Here is a 25,935-nt window from a genome sequence, read left to right on the forward strand (position 1 = left end):
ATCCAAATCACCGATGATCCTAGCGCCGAACGGACGGCACCTCCGCGTTCAACACACGTACGAAGCAGCGACGTCTCCTCCTTCTTGATCCAGCAAGGGGGAGGAGGGGTTGATGGAGATCCAGCAGCACGATGGCGTGGTGGTGGAAGTAGCGGGATTCCAACAGGGCTTCGCCAAGCGCTGCGGGAGGAGGGAGATGTGTCATGGGAGGGAGAGGGAGGCGCCAGGGCTTAGATGTTGTTGCCCTCCCTTCCCCCCACTATATATAGGGCCAAGGGAGAGGGGGGGGCGCAGCCTTGGCCCTTCCTCCAAGGAAGGGTGCAGCCAAGGGAGGAGTCCATCCTCCCCAAGGCACCTAGGAGGTGCCTTCCCCCTTTAGGACTCTTCCTTTCCCTCATCTCTTGGCGCATGGGCCTCTTGGGGCTGGTGCCCTTGGCCCATATAGGCCAAGGCGCACACCCCTACAGCCCATGTGCCCCCCAGGGGCAGGTGGACCCCCTTGGTGGACCCCCGGGACCCTCCTGGTGGTCCCGGTACGTTACCGATAAAACCCGAAACTTTTCCGATGACCAAAATAGGACTTCCCATATATAAATCTTTACCTCCGGACCATTCTGGAACTCCTCGTGACGTCCGGGATCTCATCCGGGACTCCGAACAACTTTCGGGTTACCGCATACTAATATCTCTATAACCCTAGCGTCACCGAACCTTAAGTGTGTAGACCCTACGGGTTTGGGAGACATGCAGACATGACCGAGATGACTCTCTGGTCAATAACCAACAGCGGGATCTGGATACCCATGTTGGCTCCCACATGTTCCATGATGATCTCATCGGATGAACCACGATGTCAAGGACTTAATCAATCCCGTATACAATTCCCTTTGTCTAGCGGTACGATACTTGCCCGAGATTCGATCGTCGGTATCCCGATACCTTGTTCAATCTCGTTACCGGCAAGTCTCTTTACTCGTTCCGTAACACATCATCCCGCGATCAACTCCTTGATCACATTGTGCACATTATGATGATGTCCTACCGAGTGGGCCCAGAGATACCTCTCCGTTTACACGGAGTGACAAATCCCAGTCTCGATTCGTGCCAATGCAACCGACACTTTCGGAGATACCTGTAGTGTACCTTTATAGCCACCCAGTTACGTTGTGACGTTTGGTACACCCAAAGCACTCCTACGGTATCCGGGAGTTGCACAATCTCATGGTCTAAGGAAATGATACTTGACATTAGAAAAGCTTTAGCATACGAACTACATGATCTTGTGCTAGGCTTATGATTGGGTCTTTGTCCATCACATCATTCTCCTAATGATGTGATCCCGTTATCAATGACATCCAATGTCCATGGTCAGGAAACCGTAACCATCTCTTGATCAACGAGCTAGTCAACTAGAGGCTTACTAGGGACATGGTGTTGTCTATGTATCCACACATGTATCTGAGTTTCCTATCAATACAATTCTAGCATGGATAATAAACGATTATCATGAACAAGGAAATATAATAATAACTAATTTATTATTGCCTCTAGGGCATATTTCCAACAGCATGTTGAGTTGCTTGACGACTCGTCGGACGAGGAGCACTTCGATGAGACGGCAATGATGCAGGCGGTTCTTGAAGACGCGGATCGTGCGGAGGAGCATGTTCTCAATTTCAAGGGCTCGATCAAGGGTCATCGAGTGCTCAACTGCAACAAGGCGCGCGACCATTTGATACTGATGGCCGGCTACTTTGCCTCTGATGCACTATTTGCTAACCATTTTCGTCAGTGTTTTCGGATGCGCAAGACTGTCTTCGATCGTTTGTACCATGGCATCTCGTCTTGCGATGACTACTTCATCCTGAAGAAGGACGTCGTCAGAACTATTGGCTTCTCTGGTTACTAGAAGTGCACATCCACACTCTGGATTCTTGCATATGGCACGCCTGCTGATTCGTCGGATGAGTACCTATGGATGTCTAAGAGCACGTGTAGAGATGCCATGGTCAGGTTTGCAACTGCCGTGGTCGAGGTGTTCGGACCTCCATGAGAGAACCAACTGTGGCAGACACCAAGAGGCTCTTGGCAATCTCAGAAGTAAGAGGGTGGCCAGGTTTGCTTGGATCTCTTGACTGCATGCATTGAAAAATGGAAGAACTGCCCGAAGGCTTTAAAAGGGCAATATTAGGGTCATGTTAAGAAGCTCACCATGATTCTTGAAGCAGTTGCATCACATAATCTTTGGGCTTGGTACGCTTTCTTTGGCATGCTCGGGTCTCATAATGATATCAATGTGCTGCAACGATCGTCGTTGTTGTTTGCGAGGCTGGCTGAAGGAAAAGCTCATCCTTGCCATTATAATGTCAATGGACATGAGTACAATATGGGATACTATCTAGTTGATGGTGTCTATCCTCCATGGGCTACCTTTGTCAGCACCATCTCAAACTCAGTTGGCCAGAAAAAGGCTCACTTTGCCCAAAAGACAAGAAGCAACTAGAAAGGATGTCGAGAGGGCATTTGGAGCTCTGTAGGCTTGTTTTGCAGTTGTTCGTGGACATGCTAAACAATTGGATCCGAAACCTTGTGAGAGGTGATGACATGTTGTGTGATCATGCACAACGTGATTGTCGAGGATGAGGGTGATGATGCTTCTGCAGCTCTGGAATTTGAGAACATGGATGATCCTATCCAACTTTTGGACCAGAATCCGGCCACATTTGAAGAGTTTATTCAAATGCGTCAAGAAATTCGACATCGACCAACTCACAAGAAGCTGAAGGAAGATCTGATTGAGCATCAGTGGGCGGTGAAAGGGGGACAACAATGTTGGGATGCAATATTTGAACTTTTTTAAATTTGAACTAGTGTTGCATGCGACTACTTGGTCGTGCGGAGTTGAAAAAAACAATAAGGAAGGTCGGATGTATGCGGTTACGATTAGATGACCTCCTTCCGCATCCGTGTGTGCGGACTGGTCCCTCTGTCCGTCACAGATGCGAAAGAAAATTTGCGGGTTACCATTGAAGATGCCCTTACACATGTAATACACAGATGAGCTGAATAAAGATCAACAAGAAATATGCAGATTTGGGTTAGTGCTTAAATCCGCATATGGAATTATGACACAAAGAAGACACTCCCTTCGGATGGGAATATAAGCAGGCACGGGTTTATAGGTCTTACGTTTGACAAAAAGAATCAGTATGGCATAAAACTACATGATCCTCCATTCGATTCAATACATCTATTCAGCGACGAGTAATACGGGGTCGGAGGGAGTAAGAAAATTCGTCCAACAACGATTGTAGAACCGCTTGTTCGCTATCTAAAAAAACAATCAACAACGGTTGTAGAACCGCTTGTTCGCTATCTCAAAAAAACAATCAACAACGGTTGTAGAGATATATGTATATTTTGTGGCAAGCAACGTACTCCATATTTTGCTAGTCAAATGCAGTAGATAACCTAAGAAAATACTTATATTCCTATATCTAGAGGCAGTAAAATTATGAGCCAAGTAGATTGATTATTCGCCGTAAACATCCAAATGGCGTGGTCGCCATGGCAGCATGCGTAGCTTCCTCCCCCTTCCCTCTGTACGTTTGCAACCTGCTCCGATCCAAAAGCCAGAGAGGAGACACCTGCAGCGCACCGCACCGCACCGCGCCGTGGTATATAACCTCGCCCCGCGCGGCGGCACACGCACCGGCAGCGGCACCACCACGCCTCCCCTCCCTACCTACGCCTACGCGGCCCACGCCCACGCACGCACCGGCGAACAATCCGAGCTGGCTCTTTTGGCCATAGGCACAGCGGATCATTACCCAATCACGGATCTCTAGCCTCGCCTCGCCACCGCCCGCTGCTCCGCTCTGCCTCTGCCTCTGCCTGCTCACAATCTCCCTCGCCCCGCCACCGTCGCCTGCTGCCGCCCCTGCCGCTTCTTGTGCTGCCGCCGCGGCGACGAGGAGGAGGAGATGAAGGAGATGATGGTGGGGTCGGTGGCGCCGGTCGGCCCGGTCGGGAGGTGGGGGGCGGCGCCGCCGCAGGAGCTGCTGGAGCGGATGAAGGACTACGGCCAGGAGGGCGCCTTCGCGCTCTGGGACGAGCTCTCGCCCGAGGACCGCGACCTCCTCGTCCGGGACATCGAGGTGAGACCGACCGACCGACCGACCCCAATGCGCTGCTCTTCCGGTCGCCTCCGGGCGGGATTTCATGGCCGGATTTGGCTTTCTTGCGCTGGGATTTCTGTTCGCGCGAGGAGCTGATTCCTCGCGCAGGGACTGTCGGCGGAGGTTTTTTCGGCATAGGAAGTTACTTTCTGCATCGGGATTGTTAATCATGAAAGAAAGATTTCGGTTTTGTGTTGGAATTATGCTTGTCGATTCGGTCGTGGGCTGGAATTCTGCACGCGGAGCTGGTTTGATTTGATTTCAAGTAGAAAGTGCTGCTGGGATTTGTGGGGTGGAAGATGAGGATTTGAGTAGCAATGTAAATCTCCATCAGTTGCAGATGCTGCACATTTCGATTGTGGTGTTGCCTGACCTCAATCGAAATTTGCAGCATCTGTTTGCCATTTTGACACCGAATGAATACTGACGGAGCTGTGTGTACTAACTATGTTGCAGAGTCTAGATCTTTCGAGGATTGACCGGATCATTCGACGCTCTATGGGATCACAAGGTCAGAGTTCCTTCATTTGAACAAATTGCCATCATTCCAGTGAAGAAGAGAACAATGTGTATCTTTGATCAGCATTCTTAACTAACGTGGTGATCTTGCTAAACACAGGAGGCTATCTGGCGCCCGCCGAGCCCGTGCCGGAATCCAGCGTGTCGAGGGTGGAGGAGAGGTCTCCAGAGGACAAAGAACGGTGGTGGAAGAAGGGGCTGAGAGCCATCTCCGAGGGGAAGCTGGCCGTTGTCCTTTTAGCTGGTGGCCAGGTAATCTCATGAAATATAATCCCCCCAGTCCTGTTTTCTGATACTGCAGTCTCTGTAGTCTCTACCGCGCATTCTGTAGCATTATACTTATGATGATCTGATTTCTTCTCATGTTGTGCCTTGTGTGTAGGGGACTCGGCTTGGAAGCTCAGATCCTAAGGGGTGTTTCAGTAAGTCGATCCCATCTGAATCCTTGTATGTTAGTAGTTGACTGCATATGTGCAGTGGTGTGCTCTTCTTTTAAAACTAAAAAATAGTACACCATAGTGATTTTTTTAGTTCTTGGCACAATTCTTTATTCCATAGAGGCAGATTTCACATGCTGTAAATTGTGTACATCACTGTTATACACCATCTTTTAATCAAAAAAGGTGATTGGATGTACTTACTGTATCCAGTGTGGCATATTTGTTCATCCATACTAGTATGGAATTGCATTTTCTGCTGATAATTCCATAGCGGCAGATTTCACATGTTATAAATTTTGTACATCACTGTTATGCATTGTGTCCTGATCAAAAGGAAATGGATGTACTTACTATATCCAGCGTGGCATCTTTGTTCATCCATACTTGTGTGGAATTGCATTTCGCTGATAATTCGAATCTCCTTATATTACATTGATCATTGTGATTTTCTCTTGACACCTCATGTTGGCCTTCCAGGTATTGGACTTCCATCTGGAAAATCACTTTTCCAACTCCAAGCGGAACGCATTTTGTGTATTCAAAAGTTGGCTGCTCAGTCCAGTGATAGTAATATACACAAGCTTGTAAATTTTTCTTTGTCCTTTGCTTCACTTCACCTCCTTACCCTTGATTTGAAAATAATTTGCAGGTCCAAGAAATACTTTACCAATCCACTGGTACATAATGACCAGCCCCTTCAACGATGATGTCACACGCAAATTCTTTGAAAGCCGTAAATATTTTGGCTTAGAGGCTGACCAGGTAAGAACAAGTACAAAATTTTCCGTTGCATTGAATATTCATGGCAATTCAACAAACACGTGCATACTGTTGAATCTAATAGTAAGAGTTATCTTTAATAGCTAGGCTTGAAACGTTGATATCTTCTTGGCAGGTGACCTTTTTCCAACAAGGCACCCTTCCATGTGTTTCTGACGATGGCAGATTTATTATGGAGACTCCATACAAGGTACCGTGTTTCATCTTCTCTTTAACTTTTCATTCATGATCCATCTTACCATGTACGGCCAGGACGTTACAGTTTATAGCAATTTGTTTTCTAAGTTTTACTCATGGTGTGTGATCTAAGAGTTTAAATGCAAATTTTGATGCCTGCAAAGCTACTTTGATACTGCATATCTGCAATGCCAAATGATTGAATTGTTCTTACATGATCTTAAACCAGGTAGCCAAGGCACCTGATGGAAATGGAGGAGTTTATGCCGGTAATCTCCCATAGATATGGACCAGTTATTATGCATCTTGCAGTAGTTGTATTTTACCCACTATTAGATACTGATGCTTATTTTTTACAACTGTAACATCCCACAGCTCTGAAGTCTAAGAAGTTGCTTGACGACATGTCTTCACGGGGTGTAAAGTATGTAGATTGCTACGGAGTTGATAACGTATTGGTGAGGACATGCGCTTTGAGGTCTCATCTGATTTCCGCACCTTCTCGTTCGCTAATCGATGTCTTATGCGCAGGTTCGTGTTGCAGATCCAACGTTCCTAGGGTACTTTATAGAAAAGGGTGTATCTTCTGCTGCGAAGGTTGTTAGGAAGGTAAGGTCAAATATCTTTCGAGCTCGCAAAAGGAAATTCTCATAGTTCATCACTTGTTTTTTTTGGCAATTGTCATTTTTAGCATACTATGCACTTTGTTGATAGTCTGTCATATCCTTAACAGGCTTATCCACAAGAGAATGTTGGAGTATTTGTTCAAAGAGGTTGTGGTGGACCTCTTTCCGTGGTCGAGTATAGTGAAATGGATGCGGCTATGACTACTGAAATTAATCAATCAACAGGGCGCCTTCGTTATTGTTGGAGCAATGTATATTTCTATCCTTAGCTTGTCGCTCCCTCCTTCCCTGAATAACTGTGAGTCTGTGACAGATGATAAAACTAACATATTGCTTTGTTCTTTGCAGGTATGCTTGCATATGTTCAGTTTGGAATTTCTGAATCAAGTGGCAAACAGCCTTGAAAAGGACAGCGTGTGAGTGTTTCTATATCCAGTTTGAATTCTGAAATCATATAATTTTTGCGCCCTCTTCCCTCAATAACTCTTGAGTCTGGTTTTACAGTAGTTTTTTACCTACTTGCTGCTTATGTCTCTTAATCTTTCTGGGAGAGTGAGAGTTATAACTACAGTTTGTGATATAAGGATCTGCTAGGCATATCATGGCAAGTAATTTTACTTGGCACATGCTCTAGCATAAATTATGTTCTGTTGCAGCGCCTGACATTTGGAAATTTGGTGGCCAGGTATCATCTTGCACAGAAGAAGATACCTTCGATTCATGGGTATACAATGGGCCTGAAGCTTGAGCAGTTCATATTCGATGCATTCAATTACTCCCCGTCCATGACACTTTTTGAGGTTCGATTTCCATTCTGTTCCCTCTCCTTCTTTCCCCCCATTTTCTTTGGGTTTAAAAGCTTGAGATACTCACTGGCGCATATCTGAAAATCCAGGTGCTACGCGAAGAGGAATTTGCTCCAGTGAAGAATGCGAATGGCTCAGCCTACGACACCCCCGATAGCGCCAAACTGATGCTGCTCCGACTCCACAGCAGATGGGTAGTCGCTGCTGGCGGCTTCCTGACCCATTCTGTGCCCTTGTACATGACAGGTAATTCCTCACGTTTGCCTGTACCGTGAAACTTGCAGCACTAAATCACAACTCAGGCATTTCAAGACAAAACAGACTGTGATGGCCACCATTCTCATGACCCCTTTTCTCATAGGCGTCGAGGTTTCTCCGCTCAGCTCCTACGCCGGAGAAAACCTGGAGGCGATCTGCCGCGGACGGACATTCCACGCGCCCAGTGAGATCTCGTTCTAGGCGCATTGGTTGGTGACAGCGGCAGCAGATGGAGGAAGCAGTGTTGCACAGGGATTGCAAGGTCGAACGAATGCCTCGCAGTTTGGGACATTGGTTGTATTGAGCTGAGCTCTTTGAGCTATTGGCATTAGGGTTTTCAGGTACTGGCCAGACTGTTGTATCTTTTGTGAGTAATTGGCCCAGATTCTGAATGCGTCTTGGCTTTTGCCATTTGTAACTCTTTTGGCTGTTGCTGCCCCTTTAGATGAGCATCTTCAACTGTACTAATTTGGTGCCCCATTTATCTGCTGTCACGTTTCGACAGTGTCCGCTCTGAACCCCATTTATCTGTGCACGCAGCCTTGTCCTATCAAATTGCCTGGACACATATATAATTGGCGGGGGTGAAGAGAGATGAAAAAAAGAGAGAAATTGCTGCGGATAGATCGGGTCCAATGTGGCAGGCTATCCGGTCATCACATTTCCTCCCCACATAGGAGCTTGGGTTGGAGACCATTACCGTCCTTAGGGCCAACAATGCGGTCCACCAACACGGACACCATCAAATGTCCGTGAACACGGCACGACGTGTCCGAAGACAGGAATAGGGCGAAGGCCATTCAACCGGAGTCACTAAATGTCCTCTCATTTCTTGAAAAAGGTTAAAGAAAAACAAACCAAATGACCGTCTCTAGTCACTTTGACAAATTTATCTAGATCAATAGCAATTTAACCACACATTTAAATCCGACAAACACTCCTTGAAAGATGTTCGACAAGTTTTTCAATTCCATCGATCCCAAATACTCCCTTCGTCCTTCCTTTCCTTTGAGTTTGAACTTCTTCACATGTAATTCAGTTAGTGTGCCCATTGAGCTTTATTCAACAATGCATCATTGCGAAGGGGTTGCACTCGTCTTTGGTAGAACGTGCAAGCTAGCAATGAAGTGATCAACAAGTTGCAACATTGAGCAAATCAATAAAATGATCAACACATAGAGCAGCAAGAACGAAAACATGTGAGCTCTTCGGCACAATGCACCTTGCTAGCACTTGTGCACACACACTTCAATACTTGACATGTCCATGATCTTCTTCTATGTCGTAAGCTGTGTGTCCATGATCATCTTCTATGTGGTAAGCTGTGTAGTGCTTGTGTTCATTGAACCAAATATGCACACTTTGCCAAATTATGCTTCGTGCCTTGAAACTCCACACATCACACAGCAATTCATCCTCTTTATTCGAGTACGTAGCCATCGTGTTTACTACAACTTGATAAATTGTCAGGCGTTGTCGTGCCAGCAGTCAGGCAGGCAGATTTCTTAACGATAGCACTGTCCAAGGAGGTTCGGCAAGTCCTAGGTGTGATACAACAACGGTCGATCCAGGGTGCAGATACAGAACACAAGGGAGGGCAGAGTTCAAGGAAAGATGAATTCTGAAAATTTAGTTCTCAAGTCAACAAATCGACATGCCTACATATGGAGCTCTTTTTCTGTCATTCTCTGCTAACTCATACATACTAAATTATACTCCCTCTGCAAACAAATATAAGAGTGTTTACGAAGGGAGTAGTACATCATAATATTTTGTTACAGTTGATCACAATTGCAACTTTGCAACTTCAAATAATGCCAGCCATCAATTTTAGTTTTGCTTCATTAGATTAAAAACCTAATGCTGGAGAAGTTACTAACAATAGGAACAAGGCAACACACGGCTCGAGTAAATATCATATAACATCTGGGCAAACAAATTCACAAGGAACTGAGCAAAAGGACAATAAGGCAGTACAATTAAAGCGAAACTATTAATGATAGATAGATTCCACAAAACATGTTCAGATCACGACATTCGGTTTGACAGATAACACGGAATCAAATCTCGAAACAGCAGCCTGGTAGATTTCAAGTGCGAAAAAGTTCTGACTATGAACTACTCATGAATCAGAGTCTGGGCTTAGGCAGCGACGAAAGCCTTCTTCCCGCCTCCGGTGGTTCCAGCTGGAACGACCTTCAGGACATTGAATCTCACGGTTTTCGACAGGGGCCTGTTTCAGACAAGCAACATACTTCAGCACAAAAGAAAATAAGCTTTCTGCAGTAATCAATACATCAACTATATAATGATGAAGTGGAATATCACAGCATGTATGTAACAGTAACATAACTGCACAAGGGTCAACATACTAGAACAACCAGGCTAACATTCTCAAGTTGATAGTCATGCAAGAGTAATGAGTATTACCTGCACTGGCCAATGATGACATGGTCGCCTTCCTTGACATGGAAGCAGGGGGAGATGTGAGCTGGGATGTTGGAGTGCCTCTTCTCATACCTGCAAGGAGCACAATTGATTTGAGTTAGAAATGCCACAGGGAAGAAGCAATGCATTATGTTCTCAGAATCATCAATGGGTTTACTTGCCTCTGATACTTCTTGACAAAATGAAGGTAGTTCCTGCGAACAATGATGGTCCTGTTCATCTTGGCACTGTGGCAGGTTCCAGCTATGATTCTGCCCCTGATGGCAACAGTTCCAGTGAATGGGCACTTCTTGTCAATGTAGGTACCTGGAAATGAATAGGAATTAATACACCGTCGCAAGCTTAACAGAAAATAAGGCACAATTAACTATTCGTGATTTATGTCAACCACAGTACTAGCCAGACACTAGCAACAGAACATCAAGAAACAGTACATGGTACAATTCATGGCTCAATTGTTTCCACATGACCAAAAGAAAATGGGCTGTGGATCTAGAATTTACTAGCTTCAATTCTTTGTGTAGACTAGGCTAGCAAAGCCAGGAGAAATGTACTTAAGTATGATCTTAGGCACACATACTTGCATTCAAAGACTAGCATCACCTACTCAAGTATCAAACAGTGCTAAAATAGACGGATTGGCCCACTATAGTTTACCATCAATCGCCTCCCTTGGGGTCTTGAAACCAAGGCCAACACTCTTCCAGAAGCGGTTGCCAGCCTTGCCGGGCCTCTTTGCCTTGTCGGCCTTTTTGGTGCTAAATTGAACAGAAAACATTGTTAGGGTACAGGCATTACATGGGATCAATAAAAGATATGAACATTGCTAAACAACAACAGCACACAAGAAAGGTAATCAAACTCCTCACCTGAGGAAAACCTTTGGCTGCTTGAGGAAAGACTTCTCGGTCTGCACAACATATCAAGTTTAAACTACCATTAGAACAATTACAGCAACAAATTATGACATATTGTACACAGGAATAGAACAAACTAGAAAAACAATCTATACTTCACTCAGTGCTTGGCAAACTCAAAATGAACAATAGAACAATGGACACCAAGATCCTATCGGGTTCAAATGATCAGAGAATAGCACAAAGTACCAGTGGAACATAAGGATTTAGTCACAACACACAAGTCATTTAGCATAAGCTGCTAACAACTACGCCGAGACAGCAGAAATCAATGGATGAACTGGGAGTTAAACGCACAACCAATACATCGAAACGACGGCAAGTTCGTCTGACAGCAAAAGACTACGAACTCGCTACTGCAAGACACACCACGCTACCACTCGATTCGCAACGAACGCACAAGCTTCTACACGAACGGATCTAAGCATACATGGCCGATAAGCACGAAGGCGCCGCATCACACATCCCGAGCATCCGGCGACGGCAAGCGAACGGGGGGAGCAGAGGTAGAGCGCTACACGGGGAGGAGGAGGAGAGCCTTTACCTGCTCCGCCATGGCTGCGAGGTGGGCTTCGAGCGGCTCGGAGGCGGCGGCGGCGGCGGAGCGCGGAGATGCGGGTGCGAGGCTCTGAGAGGAGTTGGCGGCGGGGCGCAAACCCTAGGGGTGCATTCTTTCTTATAGCGCTGGGCGCCGCTGCGGAATGCGCAGCCCTTCCGGGCCTCTCCACCCGTCTCCCGGGCCGGCCCGTCACCGAGGTCCATAGGAGGCCCATCTATGATCGATTACTACTCGCGGCGGGGCCCGCCTCGGGGTTCTGGGCAGATCAGGCCGTTGATGGTGTGTTAGCCGCGGACCTGGGCCGTCCGATCTTAATGCTCGCTCCGACCGTCCTCCGTGCTGCAGACATAACCCAGAGAGAGAGAGAGAGATTGAGAGAGAGAGAGAGAGAGAGATCCCCTCGCCGTGGTCTCTCTTCCTTCCCCCACCTCCCTCCCCCCTCCGGTCACCGGCGCGGCGAGGCGGCCACCGCTGCTGTCTCCCCCCTCTTCCTCCCTCTCCGCGCGATAGGGTCTGGTGGAGCGGATTCGTCCCGAAGTCGATCGAACTGATTCGTTCGGTAATCTCCCAAACCTGCGCTGGTTCTGCGAACTCCTCGATCCGTCCCGTGCTTGCGGCGGCCGGCGGCGTGGGGGCACGCGCTGGGCCGCTGCGTGCGATCCGCGCAGAATGGCGACTCGATTGGTTGCGGCTGTTGTCTTTTCTGTCTGGAGAAATTAGTGACTGTGCTCCGCCGCTTTTGTGCAGTAATGGCGAACCTGCAGCCTTCCGTCCCCGAGCCCTCCTCCTTCGCAGGGGCCTCGCCGCCGTCTCCATCCTCGATCGGTGGAGGCGCTGCCTCGGCGGCGCAGGAGCCCAGGAAGATGGCGTCGGCGGAGCAGCTGGTGCTCGACCTCTGCGACCGCGAGCTGCGCGAGAACGCCCTCCTCGAGCTGTCGAAGGTCCGTCGCGTGCTCTTCTACTTCCAGGGTTCTAGCGCCTCGTCACGAGGACGGGTTGTGTGATTTGTGATTTTAAGTTACCATGAAGAGAGCGATTGTAGCTTAATTTTGGTTGCCATGAACTGAACAATTGCATACTGCGTGTTCTTCAGTCATTAGCATGCTATATAAGGTGTTTTGTAAGGCCAAAGTAAATCGGTAACCAATTGTACTCGTTTCAGAAACGAGAGATATTTCAAGACCTGGCCCCGCTTCTCTGGCACTCTTTTGGCACAATTGCTGCACTGCTTCAGGTATGCGTAATTCATCTATCTTCTATGTTTATGGTTTTCATGCTTCAAAATTACATAAAAGAGCCGGGAGCTATGTACCTTATGCTGTGTTTATGTTGTCGAACTGTGGAAGCAGTCACTATTCTATTCGTGTTTTCAAGTCGGCACTTGCTGTTTTTTTCGATGCAACTTGTCAAAGTTTGACCCTGCCTTGCTCACTTGGTGTATTTGACAACTTGGAAACAAACTCAGGAAATTGTGTCGATCTACCCTGCACTTTCACCCCCAGTTTTGTCGGCAGGCGCATCAAACCGAGTCTGCAACGCACTTGCACTTCTTCAGGTACAGCTCCAAATAAAAAGGGGGTGATTACATTCGCAAAATTGCTTGAAGGTTCCCATGTTATTAGATTTATTATTGCGTATCTTTATTGTCTAATTTTGTGTGTTTGTATTACAATAATTGCAGTGTGTTGCATCTCACCCTGATACCAGAATCCCTTTCTTACATGGTAACGAATTCAGCCATTTGCATTGTATCTCACATATCCTGATTCCTGGTAGCTTGATATGACAAAAGAGCCATTCGGCTTTTGATATTGTTGTTGTTAGCGATTCATTTTCTTCTCTCTGTCCTCCATTTGTTCCTTTCAGCTCATGTGCCCCTGTTCTTGTACCCGTTCCTGAATACATTCAGCAAGACAAGGCCTTTTGAGTACTTGCGGCTTACAAGCTTGGGTGTCATCGGTGCTCTTGTTAAGGTATTTTTTGTACAATTTTACATGAACTAACCAATTTTGTATGATGCATCTAACTCTGCAATGTTATATACTACAAATTCTACAACCAATGAAGCTTCATGTTGTTTTTATTCCAATACCCTGGCATGAACGATGAATCTAATAAGGTCACTAGGGATACATCCTTGTTACTTTGTTGTGTAACGAAGACATAAACAATTGAGTAGCTTATAACAAGCAAATGTTCTATCTAATGTTTTCTTCTTTCTTTTTTTGAATACTGCATGTGTTTCCAAATACCAAACGTTTTATTTTTGCCTTTGGGAGAAGCTTCTTTACCTTATTATTAAAAATGCAGGTTGATGATACTGAAGTTATCGGCTTTCTGCTGCAAACTGAAATAATTCCTCTGTGCTTGCGTACCATGGAGATGGGCAGTGAACTGTCAAAAACCGTATGTATCTAACCATCTCAATCCTCGTCTAAAGTAAAACAATCTTTCTTTTCTGTTTAGTCCTAGAAAAGATCAAATTGCTTCTTCTTTTCAAAAATTATATTTTGCTGTCTGAAGTTCATGTGGAACGCTATATTAAGAATTTACTTGTCTGTTAACATGTTTGTGATTATCTATAGCCTTCTATGCCACGCCAGGCTTCTCTCTGGTAATAACATAAAAACCACTTCACAGTTTATGGACTTATAAAAGGCGTATTATGCGAGGAACCTCAAAAGCTGTTTGGCTTTGGCAATTCAGTAATTGACCTATGCTGCTAATTTTATCACGTTACTATTATCAGTTATCATGAGGTCATGGGTTCAAGTCCTGGAAACAACCTCTTACAGAAATGTAGGGAAAGGCTGCGTACTATAGACCCAAAGTGGTCGGACCCTTCCCTGGACCCTGCGCAAGCGGGAGCTACATGCACCAGGTTGCCCTTTTTTTTTTTTACTATTATCAGTTATCACTTGGACTGGAAGATCAAAAACTTTGTGGACACAAAAATATGCCAACATTTTTGCAACATCTTTCCTGTATAACCCACAGGAGCTGAATATTTTGAGGTGCTTACGATTTCTTTGGTTGGAATACACAAGTTGAGGCTAGGCCAAACAGGGTCTTATACAGATAATGAGATAAATGTATAGCTGTCATTCCAATTTCACTAATTTAGTCAAATATGCATAAGCAGGTTGCTACCTTCATTGTTCAGAAGATTCTGCTGGATGATATTGGACTGCGTTACGTGTGTGCCACCCCTGAGCGTTTCTATGCTGTGGGCAGCGTTTTAGGAAATATGGTAATTTCACTTGCTGATCAGCCTTCCACAAGGTTGCTCAAGCACATTATCCGATGTTACCTCAGGCTGTCAGATAACCCCAGGTTTGTGCTGTCATTCATATGGCACCAAATGATTTTACATCTATCTTCCCATGTGCTAATTTTTGTCTTTCCCCGCAGGGCCTGTGTTGCACTGCATAATTGCCTCCCTGACATGCTGAAAGATGGGACATTCAACATCTCTCTTAGGGTGAGTCATGCTAACATATCTGTCGTTACCAATTCATTCATGAATTCAAATCAAATGGAACAAAGTTACCGACCAGATACTAATCGTGCTTATATATCTGAAACGAAGGATGACCCGGCGACAAGGCGCTGGCTCCAGCAACTGCTGCATAACGTGACAGTGGGCGGCATGGGAGGACCTGGCATGGGGGTGCCTCCCCAGCCAGGCCTGGATCACATGATGGGGATATGATCCAGTTTAGTTGCTGCAATTCACAACAATAATAGTCTCTCTTGTGAATTGCAGGTAGGGGAAGATTGTCTTCCCTCAGCCGTCTAGAAGTAGGCTGTGCGGTGTCCGTGTAGTTTCAACCTTCCGGAAAAAGGAAATGTTGTTTGTGTGTGTGTGTGTGTGTGTGTGTGTGTGTGTGTGTGTGTGTGGAAACATCAACAGCAGCTCTAACTGGTTTGCTTATCCTGTAATACTGTGAACACAAGCAAAGCAAGCTGTTTTCTGGCGGGGTTTTTAGGTCTTGCAGCGTTTTTTTTTTTCGCTATCGAGGTTGAGCTTCTACTAGGGAAGTAGTAGCACATTATGCGGATGGAATTCTGAAGAGTAAAAACCTGAAATGCTACCTTTTCAATTCTTTAGGAACTATAAATTGAGTCCCTTTCAAACGGGCCCATCTCCATGAAACTTTCATATCACACAGAAACTCATTGCATTAGACAAAGCATGCCATCACGTTTGCTTTGCTGCTGTGAGGTCACGGATTCGAGTCCAGAAAACAACCTCTTGTAAAAATGCAGAAAACAGCCTCTTGTAAAAACGCAGAAGAAGGTTGCGTACAAAAGACCCAAGGTGCTTGGACCCTTTCCTTGACTCTGCTCAAGTGGGAGCTATATGCACCGGGCTGCCCTTTTAGAGCATCTCTAGCAGACCCCGCATAACGCTCGGCCCGCAAAAATTCCGGCGAGTATGCGGGCTCGGGCCAATTTTGCGGTCAGAACAGAGCCCGCATACTCGCCCGGCCGGCAAAAACTTTTGTCGCAGCCCGCAAACCGCATGCCCCAATCACTATAAGTGCGGTTCCGTGACCCTTTTGCGGGTCCAAACCCTATCCCCCGCCGCCGCGAGCCACCCAATTCCCCTTTCTCCTCTCCCAATTTCTCGCCGCTGGCGACCCTCCGCCCCGCCTCCAGCCGCCATGTGGAGGCGAATGTGGAGCTCCGGACGCGGCTCCGGCAGCCGATCCGGCCGTGAGAGGGACTCGGAGCGCGAGCGGCGCGTCCGGTCCGACGACGCGAGGAAGTGCGGCGCGCAGAGGTGGACGAACCGTGGGCTTTCGCCGCCGGCGAGCTTCGACCGCCGCGAGACGGTGGAGTACGACCGCCGACGCGCGTCGTTCTCCTCCGCGCGGTCTTCGTACGTCGGATCCTCCTCCTCCGCCGCGGGCTTCCTCCCCGTGAAAAGGGAGTGGTCGGACGAGGAGGAGGAGCCGGAGCAGCTGGCGTCGTTCCCCTTCGTGCCGGTGAAGGAGGAGCCCGAGGACCCCGCTCCGCTCGGCCGCCGCGGAGTCGTCGGGCCCGAGGACTTCGTCACGGAGTTCGACGCCATCGCCGCCACCATCGCCGAGCGGAGCGTGCGCGAGGAGGATGAGCGCCGACGCCACGTCGAGGAGCTCGAAGCCTCGAGTGGCGGCAGGCGGTCGCTGCCAACCTCGCCGCCAAGGAGAAGGCCGAGGAGTGACGCCGCATCCGCGCGGAGCAGGCGGAGAAGTTCATCGATCTGCAGCTCCGGCGAGGACAAGTGAGCGTACGGCTCATCCACGACGTCGTCCGGTTGCCGCGACCTCACCGCCGTTACCCCCTAGTACTAGTTTAACGTAGTATGTAGTATAACTATGCTTGTAGCTTGATGAACTATGTAGTATGCGATGAACAATGTAGTATGTGTGATGAACTGTGTTTGCGCAATTTCTCCCGCGAAAGAAGTTTTTCAAATTATGCAGGTTTAGATACGAGTTCTTCTCGGACGCGTATGTTTTTGACCCGCAAAAGCGATTTTCGTGAACCCGCAAACGCGTTTTGCGGGTCGTATTTTTGCGGGGTCTACTAGAGTTGCTCTTAGTAGCTAAGAGCATCTTCAACAAGTCCCCTTTCCTGGTTTAGGGTGAGTTGTGCCCAAAAAACTTGTCCCACAAATCCTGTAAATGCGAATTTTTCTAGGGTTCCTCGTATAATCAGCCTAACTTCTCCTCTATCTATAGGGAAAAGATCTTCTAATAAACCTTCCCCTAAAAGAGCCACATCAGCACACTGCCGCCATGGAAAAGATCTTCTTGTAAACCTTCCCCCTAAAAGTGCCACGCTAGCACATCATGGCCATACCCACCATGTCGCGACCACTGCCGTCCATTATAAGCCGCCATCACCCGCCCGCCAAAAACCACTCATAGGTGGAGTTTTTAAGGGGACTTATTGGAGATGCCCACTTGCAAACCTCGCCTAAATTATATGGACACCATGTATAACCACTTTTAGGGGAAGTTCTACCCATATGTTATTATGGATCAACAAATTCCTAACTGGAAATTGCTTTCGGATCCCAGGCACCAGTGAGCCTGCTTTTCGACAAAAAATATGCTCACCGGCAAACCTCAACTATTTTTTGCATGGAATGTGGAAAGTTTTATAAATAGAGAGGGCAGCCAACAGGCTGCTAACCGAAAAAGTAGGGAACTGAATTCAACCAACAACACTTCACCATCAATGTGCATGCTAACTTTGCACAAAGATGTGTTAATTGATTGGCATTCCTCTTAGATGATGAATAAAAAAGAAGTAAACCAACTAGCTATGTGTCCAATCTCTGTCAGAGGAGGGGCACGGGATCAAACAATCAGCCGACGTGATTTAAATGATCGATATAGTTGACTAGAGGGGGGTGAATAGGCAACTAACAATTTTTAACTTTTCTTTACCAAATTAAACTTTGCATCAAAGTAGGTTGTCTAGACATGCAACTATGTGAGCAACCTATATGATGCAACAACGACAAGCACACAAGCAAACAAGGGAAATAACACAAATAAGCTTGCACAAGTAAAGGTACGAGATAACCAAGAGTGGAGCTGGTGGAGACGAGGATGTGTTACCGAAGTTCCTTCCTTTTGAGGGGAAGACGTCTTCGTTGGAGCGGTGTGGAGGCACAATGCTCCCCAAGAAGCCACCAGGGCCACCGTATTTTCCTCACGCCCTCACACAATGCGAGATGCCGTGATTCCACTATTGGTGCCCTTGGAGGCGGCGACCGGACCTTTACAAACAAGGTTGAGGCAATCTCCACAACTTAATCAGAGGCTCCCAACACCACCACGAAGCTTCACCACAATGGAATATGGCTCCGCGGTGACCTCAACCGTCTAGGGTGCTCAAACACCCAAGAGTAACAAGATCCGCAAGGGATTAGTGGGGGGAATCGAATTTCTCTTGGTGGAAGTGTAGATCGAGGCCTTCTCAACCAATCCCTAGAAAATCAACAAGTTTGATTGGCTAGGGAGAGAGATCGGGCGAAAATGGAGCTTGGAGCAACAATGGAGCTTAGGGTTGGGAGAGGTAGTCAACACAGAGAAGAAGACACCCCTTATATAGTGGAGAGAGAAATCCAACCGTTATCCACTTAACCAGCCCGCGATAAGCGGTACTACCGTGCCTGCCAAGCGGTACTACCACAAGGAAGGGGTGGACCAGCCTGGGAAGGCCGTGGACAGAAAAACGTCCGTGGCTAGTTCCGCTGAATACCAAATAGTGCAAAAAGTCCGACACGGTACTACCGCTGAAATCACGCGGTACTACCGCGCGGGGAGCAGATGTAAAAAATTACATCCGCTCCTACCTTCGCTACTGGTGATGTGCCGGACCAGGGCTCATGGTACTACGACTCCCAAGGAGCGGTACTACCGTGACCACCTGCGGTACTACTGCAAAGGCATGTGGTACTATCGCAGTGGCCTGCAGTACTACCGCTCCGAAGAGCAGTACTACTGCAAGCCTCAGAACAGCACCAGATAGGAAGACTTCTTTTTGCACAAACAGGAAGAAACGAAGGATGCTCCAAGGTGCTAAAGGAAACGCGGTGCAAAGAGGAGTAAACATGTACGTGACGATTCCACCCAAACCTTTCCAAAGCGAACCCCCTCTTAATAGTACGGCTTTCCTACGACTCAAATCCACCGAAAAGGGAACGTAGAAAAATGTCGTCTTCAATAATCTTCGAGGGGATCCCTAACTGTCTCGTGCCTAGTCATGAAATATCTGAAATACTCGAGACACATGATTAGTCCACACATGCATTGTCATCAATCACCAAAACACCTTAGGGATAAATATGCCCTTACAATCTCCCCATTTTTGGTGGATTGATGACAATACAGGATGTGCACAAGGGAGAAAGAATAGAACATGAGCAAGCCATACATCTCTAAAATATAGACGAGCTCCCCTAGATGTGTGCTAGTTAGATGAGTGCTTTGGACTGCATGGCACACATACTATGATCAACACTCCCCCTATATTTTATAGACATGGCATATCTTGCAATAACAATGCTAACACTAAGCATGATAGTAGATAAGAGCAAGAACTAAGTAGCACAATATATCATGAGCAAGAACTAAGTAGCATGATAGATAGAGTGCATATGTCTTACACCATATGATAGATAAGTCTCACATGCTCAAATAAACTCAAACCAAACCAAAGCAAACACGGTTCAACAAAACACAAACGAAGCAAACACGACACGACACGGAAAATCCCTACTCTCTCTCCCCCTTTGGCATCGAGAAGCCAAAAAGACAGAGAGGACACCTACAACACAAGTGGTGGCTCAAGCGGAGTAGTCGCTCGCACGCTCCTCGTCAGACTCGGCAGCGGGAATGTGCTCCTCCTCAGAATCAGTCCACCGGTAGCCTTGTTTTGCCATCCATTCAGCCTCTGGAGTGATGTGCTCCTCAGAGCCGCCAGAAACATCCTCTCCAAACACCCTCATGATCTTCTTGTCGCGGCGGCAACTCTCCTTGGAGGCCACTTGAGTCCGATACTGCCCCTTGGCCTGCATGCAGAACAAGGCCTTCATCTTGGCCTTCAGCTTCTTCGCCCATGAGGGCTCAGTGGAAGGAGGTGCATATCCCGCAGAGCTGTCCTCAGCCGCACTCTCCTCCTTAATCTCCTCCTCATCAGCTGCCCTCTTAGCAGCCTCAGCTTCGGCACGAGTAGTAGTGTTAGCCCACTGGGGCTTGATGTGGAGTCTGATGGAGTCATGACGGATCCAGTCAGGGGCCAGAAACTCCTCATTGGGATAGATCTTCTTGCAAGTCTTTGAGATCAGGAGGAACAAATATGGACCATAGATGGGTACCTTGCGGGTGAAAACCGCGAACCGAAGCTCACACCACATGATATGTGAGACATCAAGTGGTTAAGTCTGAGAAACTCGGGCCTCCTCACAAATGAGCAACATGTCCACAAGAAAGGCATGCACCTTGTCCTTGTCCCCAATGCGAGGAAAGAGGGAGTGGCGGAAGATCCGGTGCATGATGTCAAGGAACGGGTTGAGCACCCACGTCGACTTGCCACTGGCTAGTTTCTTCTCAACATAGAACGACATAAGCTTGTCCTTGTTAGCTGACTCGGTGTTGGCATGAGGGCGAACACCAACTGGCGTGTGGAGCCCCTCATCAGGCACTCTGAGCAAATCCATGAACTCCTTCCAAGTAGCAGTCAACTGACGTCCATTGGTCATCCAGGTCATCCTCCGATCCTCCCCAGAGTGGAAGTGGACCGAGGCAAAGAACTGGGCCACCAGCTCGGGGTCATAGTCCAGATGAAAAGAGATCACATCCTCAATGGCAAACTGCTCCACAAGGTCCAAGGCATCACCAAAGTAGTGACGATGCTTATCCTCCCTCATGTGATGCATGTCGATCCAGTGCACATCTACATACAGATTCTGCTTGGCCTTGATCACATCCAAGTAAATGCGATTCTGCCGCTTGGTCCAAAACAATTCATTCCCTCTGAAGTTTGCACGAGGATGCACATAGGGCTTGATCTTCCCGAGAGAGACAAACTCAGCAAGAGGTATCTCATCCATGTCCCTTGTTGGTTCCTTGACCTTGCTAGCAGTGGTCTTGACATTGCGCTTGGGGGCATTGGAGCCCTGTGGAACATCCTCTTGGTTGCGCAGACGCTTGGAACCCATGTCTCGGCTTGGATTGGAACGACGAGCAGGGACACCGGAGCCACCACCTGAGACATGAAGGAAATATGCCCTAGAGGCAATAATAAAGTTATTATTTATTTCCTTATATCATGATAAATGTTTATTATTCATGCTAGAATTGTATTAACCGGAAACATAATACATGTGTGAATACATAGGCAAACAGAGTGTCACTAGTATGCCTCTACTTGACTAGCTCGTTAATCAAAGATGGTTATGTTTCCTAACCATGAACAAAGAGTTGTTATTTGATTAACGGGATCACATCATTAGGTGAATGATCTGATTGACATGACCCATTCCATTAGCTTAGCACCCGATCATTTAGTATGTTGCTATTGCTTTCTTCATGACTTATACATGTTCCTATGACTATGAGATTATGCAACTCCCGTTTGCCGGAGGAACACTTTGTGTGCTACCAAACGTCACAACGTAAATGGGTGATTATAAAGGTGCTCTACAGGTGTCTCCAAAGGTACATGTTGGGTTGGCGTATTTCGAGATTAGGATTTGTCACTCCGATTGTCGGAGAGGTATCTCTGGGCCCTCTCGGTAATACACATCACATAAGCCTTGCAAGCATTGCAACTAATGAATTAGTTGCGAGATGATGTATTATGGAACGAGTAAAGAGACTTGCCGGTAACGAGATTGAACTAGGCATTGAGATACCGACGATCGAATCTCGGGCAAGTAACATACCGATGACAAAGGGAACAACGTATGTTGTTATGCGGTCTGACCGATAAAAATCTTCGTAGAATATGTAGGAGCCAATATGAGCATCCAGGTTCCGCTATTGGTTATTGACCGGAGACGTGTCTCGGTCATGTCTACATTGTTCTCGAACCCGTAGGGTCCGCACGCTTAAGGTTTCGATGACAGTTATATTATGAGTTTATGAGTTTTGATGTACCGAAGTTAGTTCGGAGTCCCGGATGTGATCACGGACATGACGAGGAGTCTCGAAATGGTCGAGACATAAAGATTGATATATTGGACGGCTACATTCGGACACCGGAAGTGTTTCGGGGAAGTTTCGAATAAAACCGGAGCACCGGGGGGTTACCGGAACCCCCCGGGTTGTTAATGGGCCTCATGGGCCTAAAGTGGAGAAGAGGAGGGGCTGCCAGGGCAGGCCGCGCCCCCCCTCTCCCCCTAGTCCGAATTGGACAAGGAGGGAGGGGTGGCGCCCCCCTCTCCCCCTAGTCCGAATTGGACAAGAAGGGAGGGGTGGCGCCCCCTCTCCCCTCTCCCTTCCTTCCCCCTCTCCTAATTAGACAAGGAAAGGGAGGGGAGTCCTACTCCCGGTAGGAGTAGGACTCCTCCTGCGTGCCTCCTACTAGGGCCGGCCACACCCCCCCTTGGATCCTTTATATACGGAGGCAAGAGGCACCCCATGACACACAAGTTGATCCACGTGTTCATATTCTTAGCCGTGTGCGGTGCCCCCTTCCACCATAGTCCTCGATAATATTGTAGCGGTGCTTAGGCGAAGCCCTGCGACGATAGTACATCAAGATCGTCACCACTCCGTCGTGCTGACGGAACTCTTGCCCGACACTTTGCTGGATCGGAGTCCAGGGATCGTCATCGAGCTGAACGTGTGCTAGAACTCGGAGGTGCCGTAGTTTCGGTGCTTGATCGGTCGGGCCGTGGAGACGTACGACTACATCAATCAAACGCTTCCGTTGTCGATCTACAAGGGTACGTAGATCACACTCCCCCCCTCTCATTGCTACGCATCACCATGATCTTGCGTGTGCGTAGGAATTTTTTTGAAATTACTACGTTCCCCAACAGTGGCATCCGAGCCTAGGTTTTATATGTTGATGTTATATGCACGAGTAGAACACAAGTGAGTTGTGGGTGATATAAGTCATACTGCTTACCAGCATGTCATACTTTGGTTCGGCGGTATTGTTGGACGAAGCGGCCCGGACCGACATTACGCGTACGCTTACGCGAGACCGGTTCTCCCGACGTGCTTTGCACATAGGTGGCTTGCGGGTGACAGTTTCTCCAACTTTAGTTGAACCGAGTGTGGCTACGCCCGGTCCTTGCGAAGGTTAAAACAACACCAACTTGACAAACTATCGTTGTGGTTTTGATGCGTAGGTAAGATTGGTTCTTGCTTAAGCCCGTAGCAGCCACGTAAAACTTGCAACAACAAAGTAGAGGACGTCTAACTTGTTTTTGCAGGGCATGTTGTGATGTGATATGGTCAAGGCATGATGCTAAACTTTATTGTATGAGATGATCATGTTTTGTAACCGAGTTATCGGCAACTAGCAGGAGCCATATGGTTGTCGCTTTATTGTATGCAATGCAATCGCACTGTAATGCTTTACTTTATCACTAAGCGGTAGTGATAGTCGTGGAAGCATAAGATTGGCGAGACGACAACGATGCTATGATGGAGATCAAGGTGTCGCGCCGGTGACGATGGTGATCACGACGGTGCTTCGAAGATGGAGATCACAAGCACAAGATGATGATGGCCATATCATATCACTTATATTGATTGCATGTGATGTTTATCTTTTATGCATCTTATCTTGCTTTGATTGACGGTAGCATTATAAGATGATCTCTCACTAATTATCAAGAAGTGTTCTCCCTGAGTATGCACCGTTGTGAAAGTTCTTCGTGCTGAGACACCACGTGATGATCGGGTGTGATAGGCTCTACGTTCAAATACAACGGGTGCAAAACAGTTGCACACGCGGAATACTCAGGTTATACTTGACGAGCCAAGCATATACAGATATGGCCTCGGAACACGGAGACCGAAAGGTCGAGCGTGAATCATATAGTAGATATGATCAACATAGTGATGTTCACCAATGAAACTACTCCATCTCACGTGATGATCGGACATGGTTTAGTTGATTTGGATCACGTAATCACTTAGAGGATTAGAGGGATGTCTATCTAAGTGGGAGTTCTTTAAGTAAATTAATTGAACCTAAATTTATCATGAAACTTAGTACCCTGATAGTATCTTGCTTGTTTATGCTTGATTGTAGATAGATGGCTCATGCTGTTGTTCCGTTGAATTTTAATGCGTTCCTTGAGAAAGCAAAGTTGAAAGATGATGGTAGCAATTACACGGACTGGGTCCATAACTTGAGGATTATCCTCATTGCTGCACAGAAGAATTACATCCAGGAAGCACCACTGGGTGCCAGGCCTGCTGCTGGAGCAACACCAGATGTTATGAACATCTGGCAGAGCAAAGCTGATGACTACTCGATAGTTCAATGTGCCATGCTTTACGGCTTAGAATCGGGACTTCAACGACGTTTTGAACGTCATGGAGCATATGAGATGTTCCAGGAGTTGAAGTTAATATTTCAAGCAAATGCCCGGATTGAGAGATATGAAGTCTCCAATAAGTTCTATAGCTGCAAGATGGAGGAGAACAGTTCTGTCAGTGAGCATATACTCAAAATGTCTGGGTATAATAATCACTTGATTCAATAGGGAGTTAATATTCCAGATGATTGCGTCATTGACAGAATTCTCCAATCACTGCCACCAAGCTACAAGAGCTTCATGATGAACTATAATATGCAAGGGATGAATAAGACTATTCCCGAGCTCTTCGCAATGCTGAAAGCTGCGGAGGTAGAAATCAAGAACGAGCATCAAGTGTTGATGGTCAACAAGACCACTAGTTTCAAGAAAAAGGGCAAAGGGAAGAAGAAGGGGAACTTCAAAAAGAACAGCAAACAAGTTGCTACTCAAGAGAAGAAACCCAAACCTGGACCTAAGCCTGAAACTGAGTGCTTCTACTGCAAGCAGACTGGTCACTGGAAGCGGAACTGCCCCAAGTATTTGGCGGATAAGAAGGATGGCAAGGTGAACAAAGGTATATGTGATATACATGTTATTGATGTGTACCTTACTAATGCTCGTAGTAGCACCTGGGTATTTGATACTAGTTCTGTTGCTAATATTTGCAACTCGAAACAGGGACTACGGATTAAGCGAAGATTGGCTAAGGACGAGGTGACGATGCGCGTGGGAAACGGTTCCAAAGTCGATGTGATCGCAGTCGGCACGCTACCTCTACATCTACCTTCGGGATTAATATTAGACCTAAATAATTGTTATTTGGTGCCAGCGTTAAGCATGAACATTATATTTGGATCTTGTTTGATGCGAGACGGTTATTCATTTAAATCTGAGAATAATGGTTGTTCTATTTATATGAGTAATATCTTTTATGGTCATGCACCCTTAAAGAGTGGTCTATTTTTATTGAATCTTGATAGTAGTGACACACATATTCATAGTGTTGAAGCCAAAAGATGCAGAGTTGATAATGATAGTGCAACTTATTTGTGGCACTGCCGTTTAGGTCATATCGGTGTAAAGCGCATGAAGAAACTCCATACTGATGGACTTTTGGAACCACTTGATTATGAATCACTTGGTACTTGCGAACCGTGCCTCATGGGCAAGATGACTAAA

At 47.0% G+C, this 25,935-nt stretch overlaps 3 protein-coding genes across 3 annotated transcripts; 2 read left to right on the plus strand and 1 right to left on the minus strand.

Annotated features, from left to right (window-relative positions):
* The first annotated feature begins 3,593 nt into the window (after nucleotides 1–3,593).
* On the plus strand, nucleotides 3,594–8,294 carry LOC119356210 (UDP-N-acetylglucosamine diphosphorylase 1-like). The gene is made up of 15 exons (XM_037623138.1): nucleotides 3,594–4,157; nucleotides 4,635–4,689; nucleotides 4,798–4,949; nucleotides 5,080–5,119; nucleotides 5,615–5,704; nucleotides 5,787–5,899; nucleotides 6,033–6,107; nucleotides 6,324–6,363; nucleotides 6,470–6,552; nucleotides 6,626–6,703; nucleotides 6,828–6,971; nucleotides 7,069–7,136; nucleotides 7,406–7,520; nucleotides 7,616–7,772; nucleotides 7,888–8,294. Exons 1-15 carry the CDS (start codon nucleotides 3,984–3,986, stop codon nucleotides 7,983–7,985), a joined length of 1,482 nt encoding a protein of 493 aa, XP_037479035.1. The 5' UTR covers nucleotides 3,594–3,983; the 3' UTR covers nucleotides 7,986–8,294.
* Nucleotides 8,295–9,691: 1,397 nt separating this feature from the next.
* LOC119356212 (40S ribosomal protein S11-like) lies at nucleotides 9,692–11,833 on the minus strand. Its single transcript, XM_037623140.1, has 6 exons — nucleotides 11,694–11,833; nucleotides 11,102–11,142; nucleotides 10,890–10,990; nucleotides 10,394–10,538; nucleotides 10,215–10,304; nucleotides 9,692–10,017 (listed from the first exon to the last, which is right to left on the minus strand). Exons 1-6 carry the CDS (start codon nucleotides 11,703–11,705, stop codon nucleotides 9,927–9,929), a joined length of 480 nt encoding a protein of 159 aa, XP_037479037.1. The 5' UTR covers nucleotides 11,706–11,833; the 3' UTR covers nucleotides 9,692–9,926.
* Nucleotides 11,834–12,089: 256 nt separating this feature from the next.
* Nucleotides 12,090–15,696, plus strand: LOC119356211 (CCR4-NOT transcription complex subunit 9-like). Its single transcript, XM_037623139.1, has 10 exons — nucleotides 12,090–12,267; nucleotides 12,456–12,649; nucleotides 12,871–12,942; nucleotides 13,174–13,263; nucleotides 13,390–13,432; nucleotides 13,575–13,681; nucleotides 14,019–14,114; nucleotides 14,851–15,041; nucleotides 15,120–15,189; nucleotides 15,298–15,696. Exons 2-10 carry the CDS (start codon nucleotides 12,458–12,460, stop codon nucleotides 15,418–15,420), a joined length of 984 nt encoding a protein of 327 aa, XP_037479036.1. The 5' UTR covers nucleotides 12,090–12,267; nucleotides 12,456–12,457; the 3' UTR covers nucleotides 15,421–15,696.
* Nucleotides 15,697–25,935: the final 10,239 nt, after the last annotated feature.

This window comes from Triticum dicoccoides, chromosome 2A (assembly GCF_002162155.2).
Source record: "Triticum dicoccoides isolate Atlit2015 ecotype Zavitan chromosome 2A, WEW_v2.0, whole genome shotgun sequence".
Lineage (NCBI taxonomy): Eukaryota > Viridiplantae > Streptophyta > Magnoliopsida > Poales > Poaceae > Triticum > Triticum dicoccoides.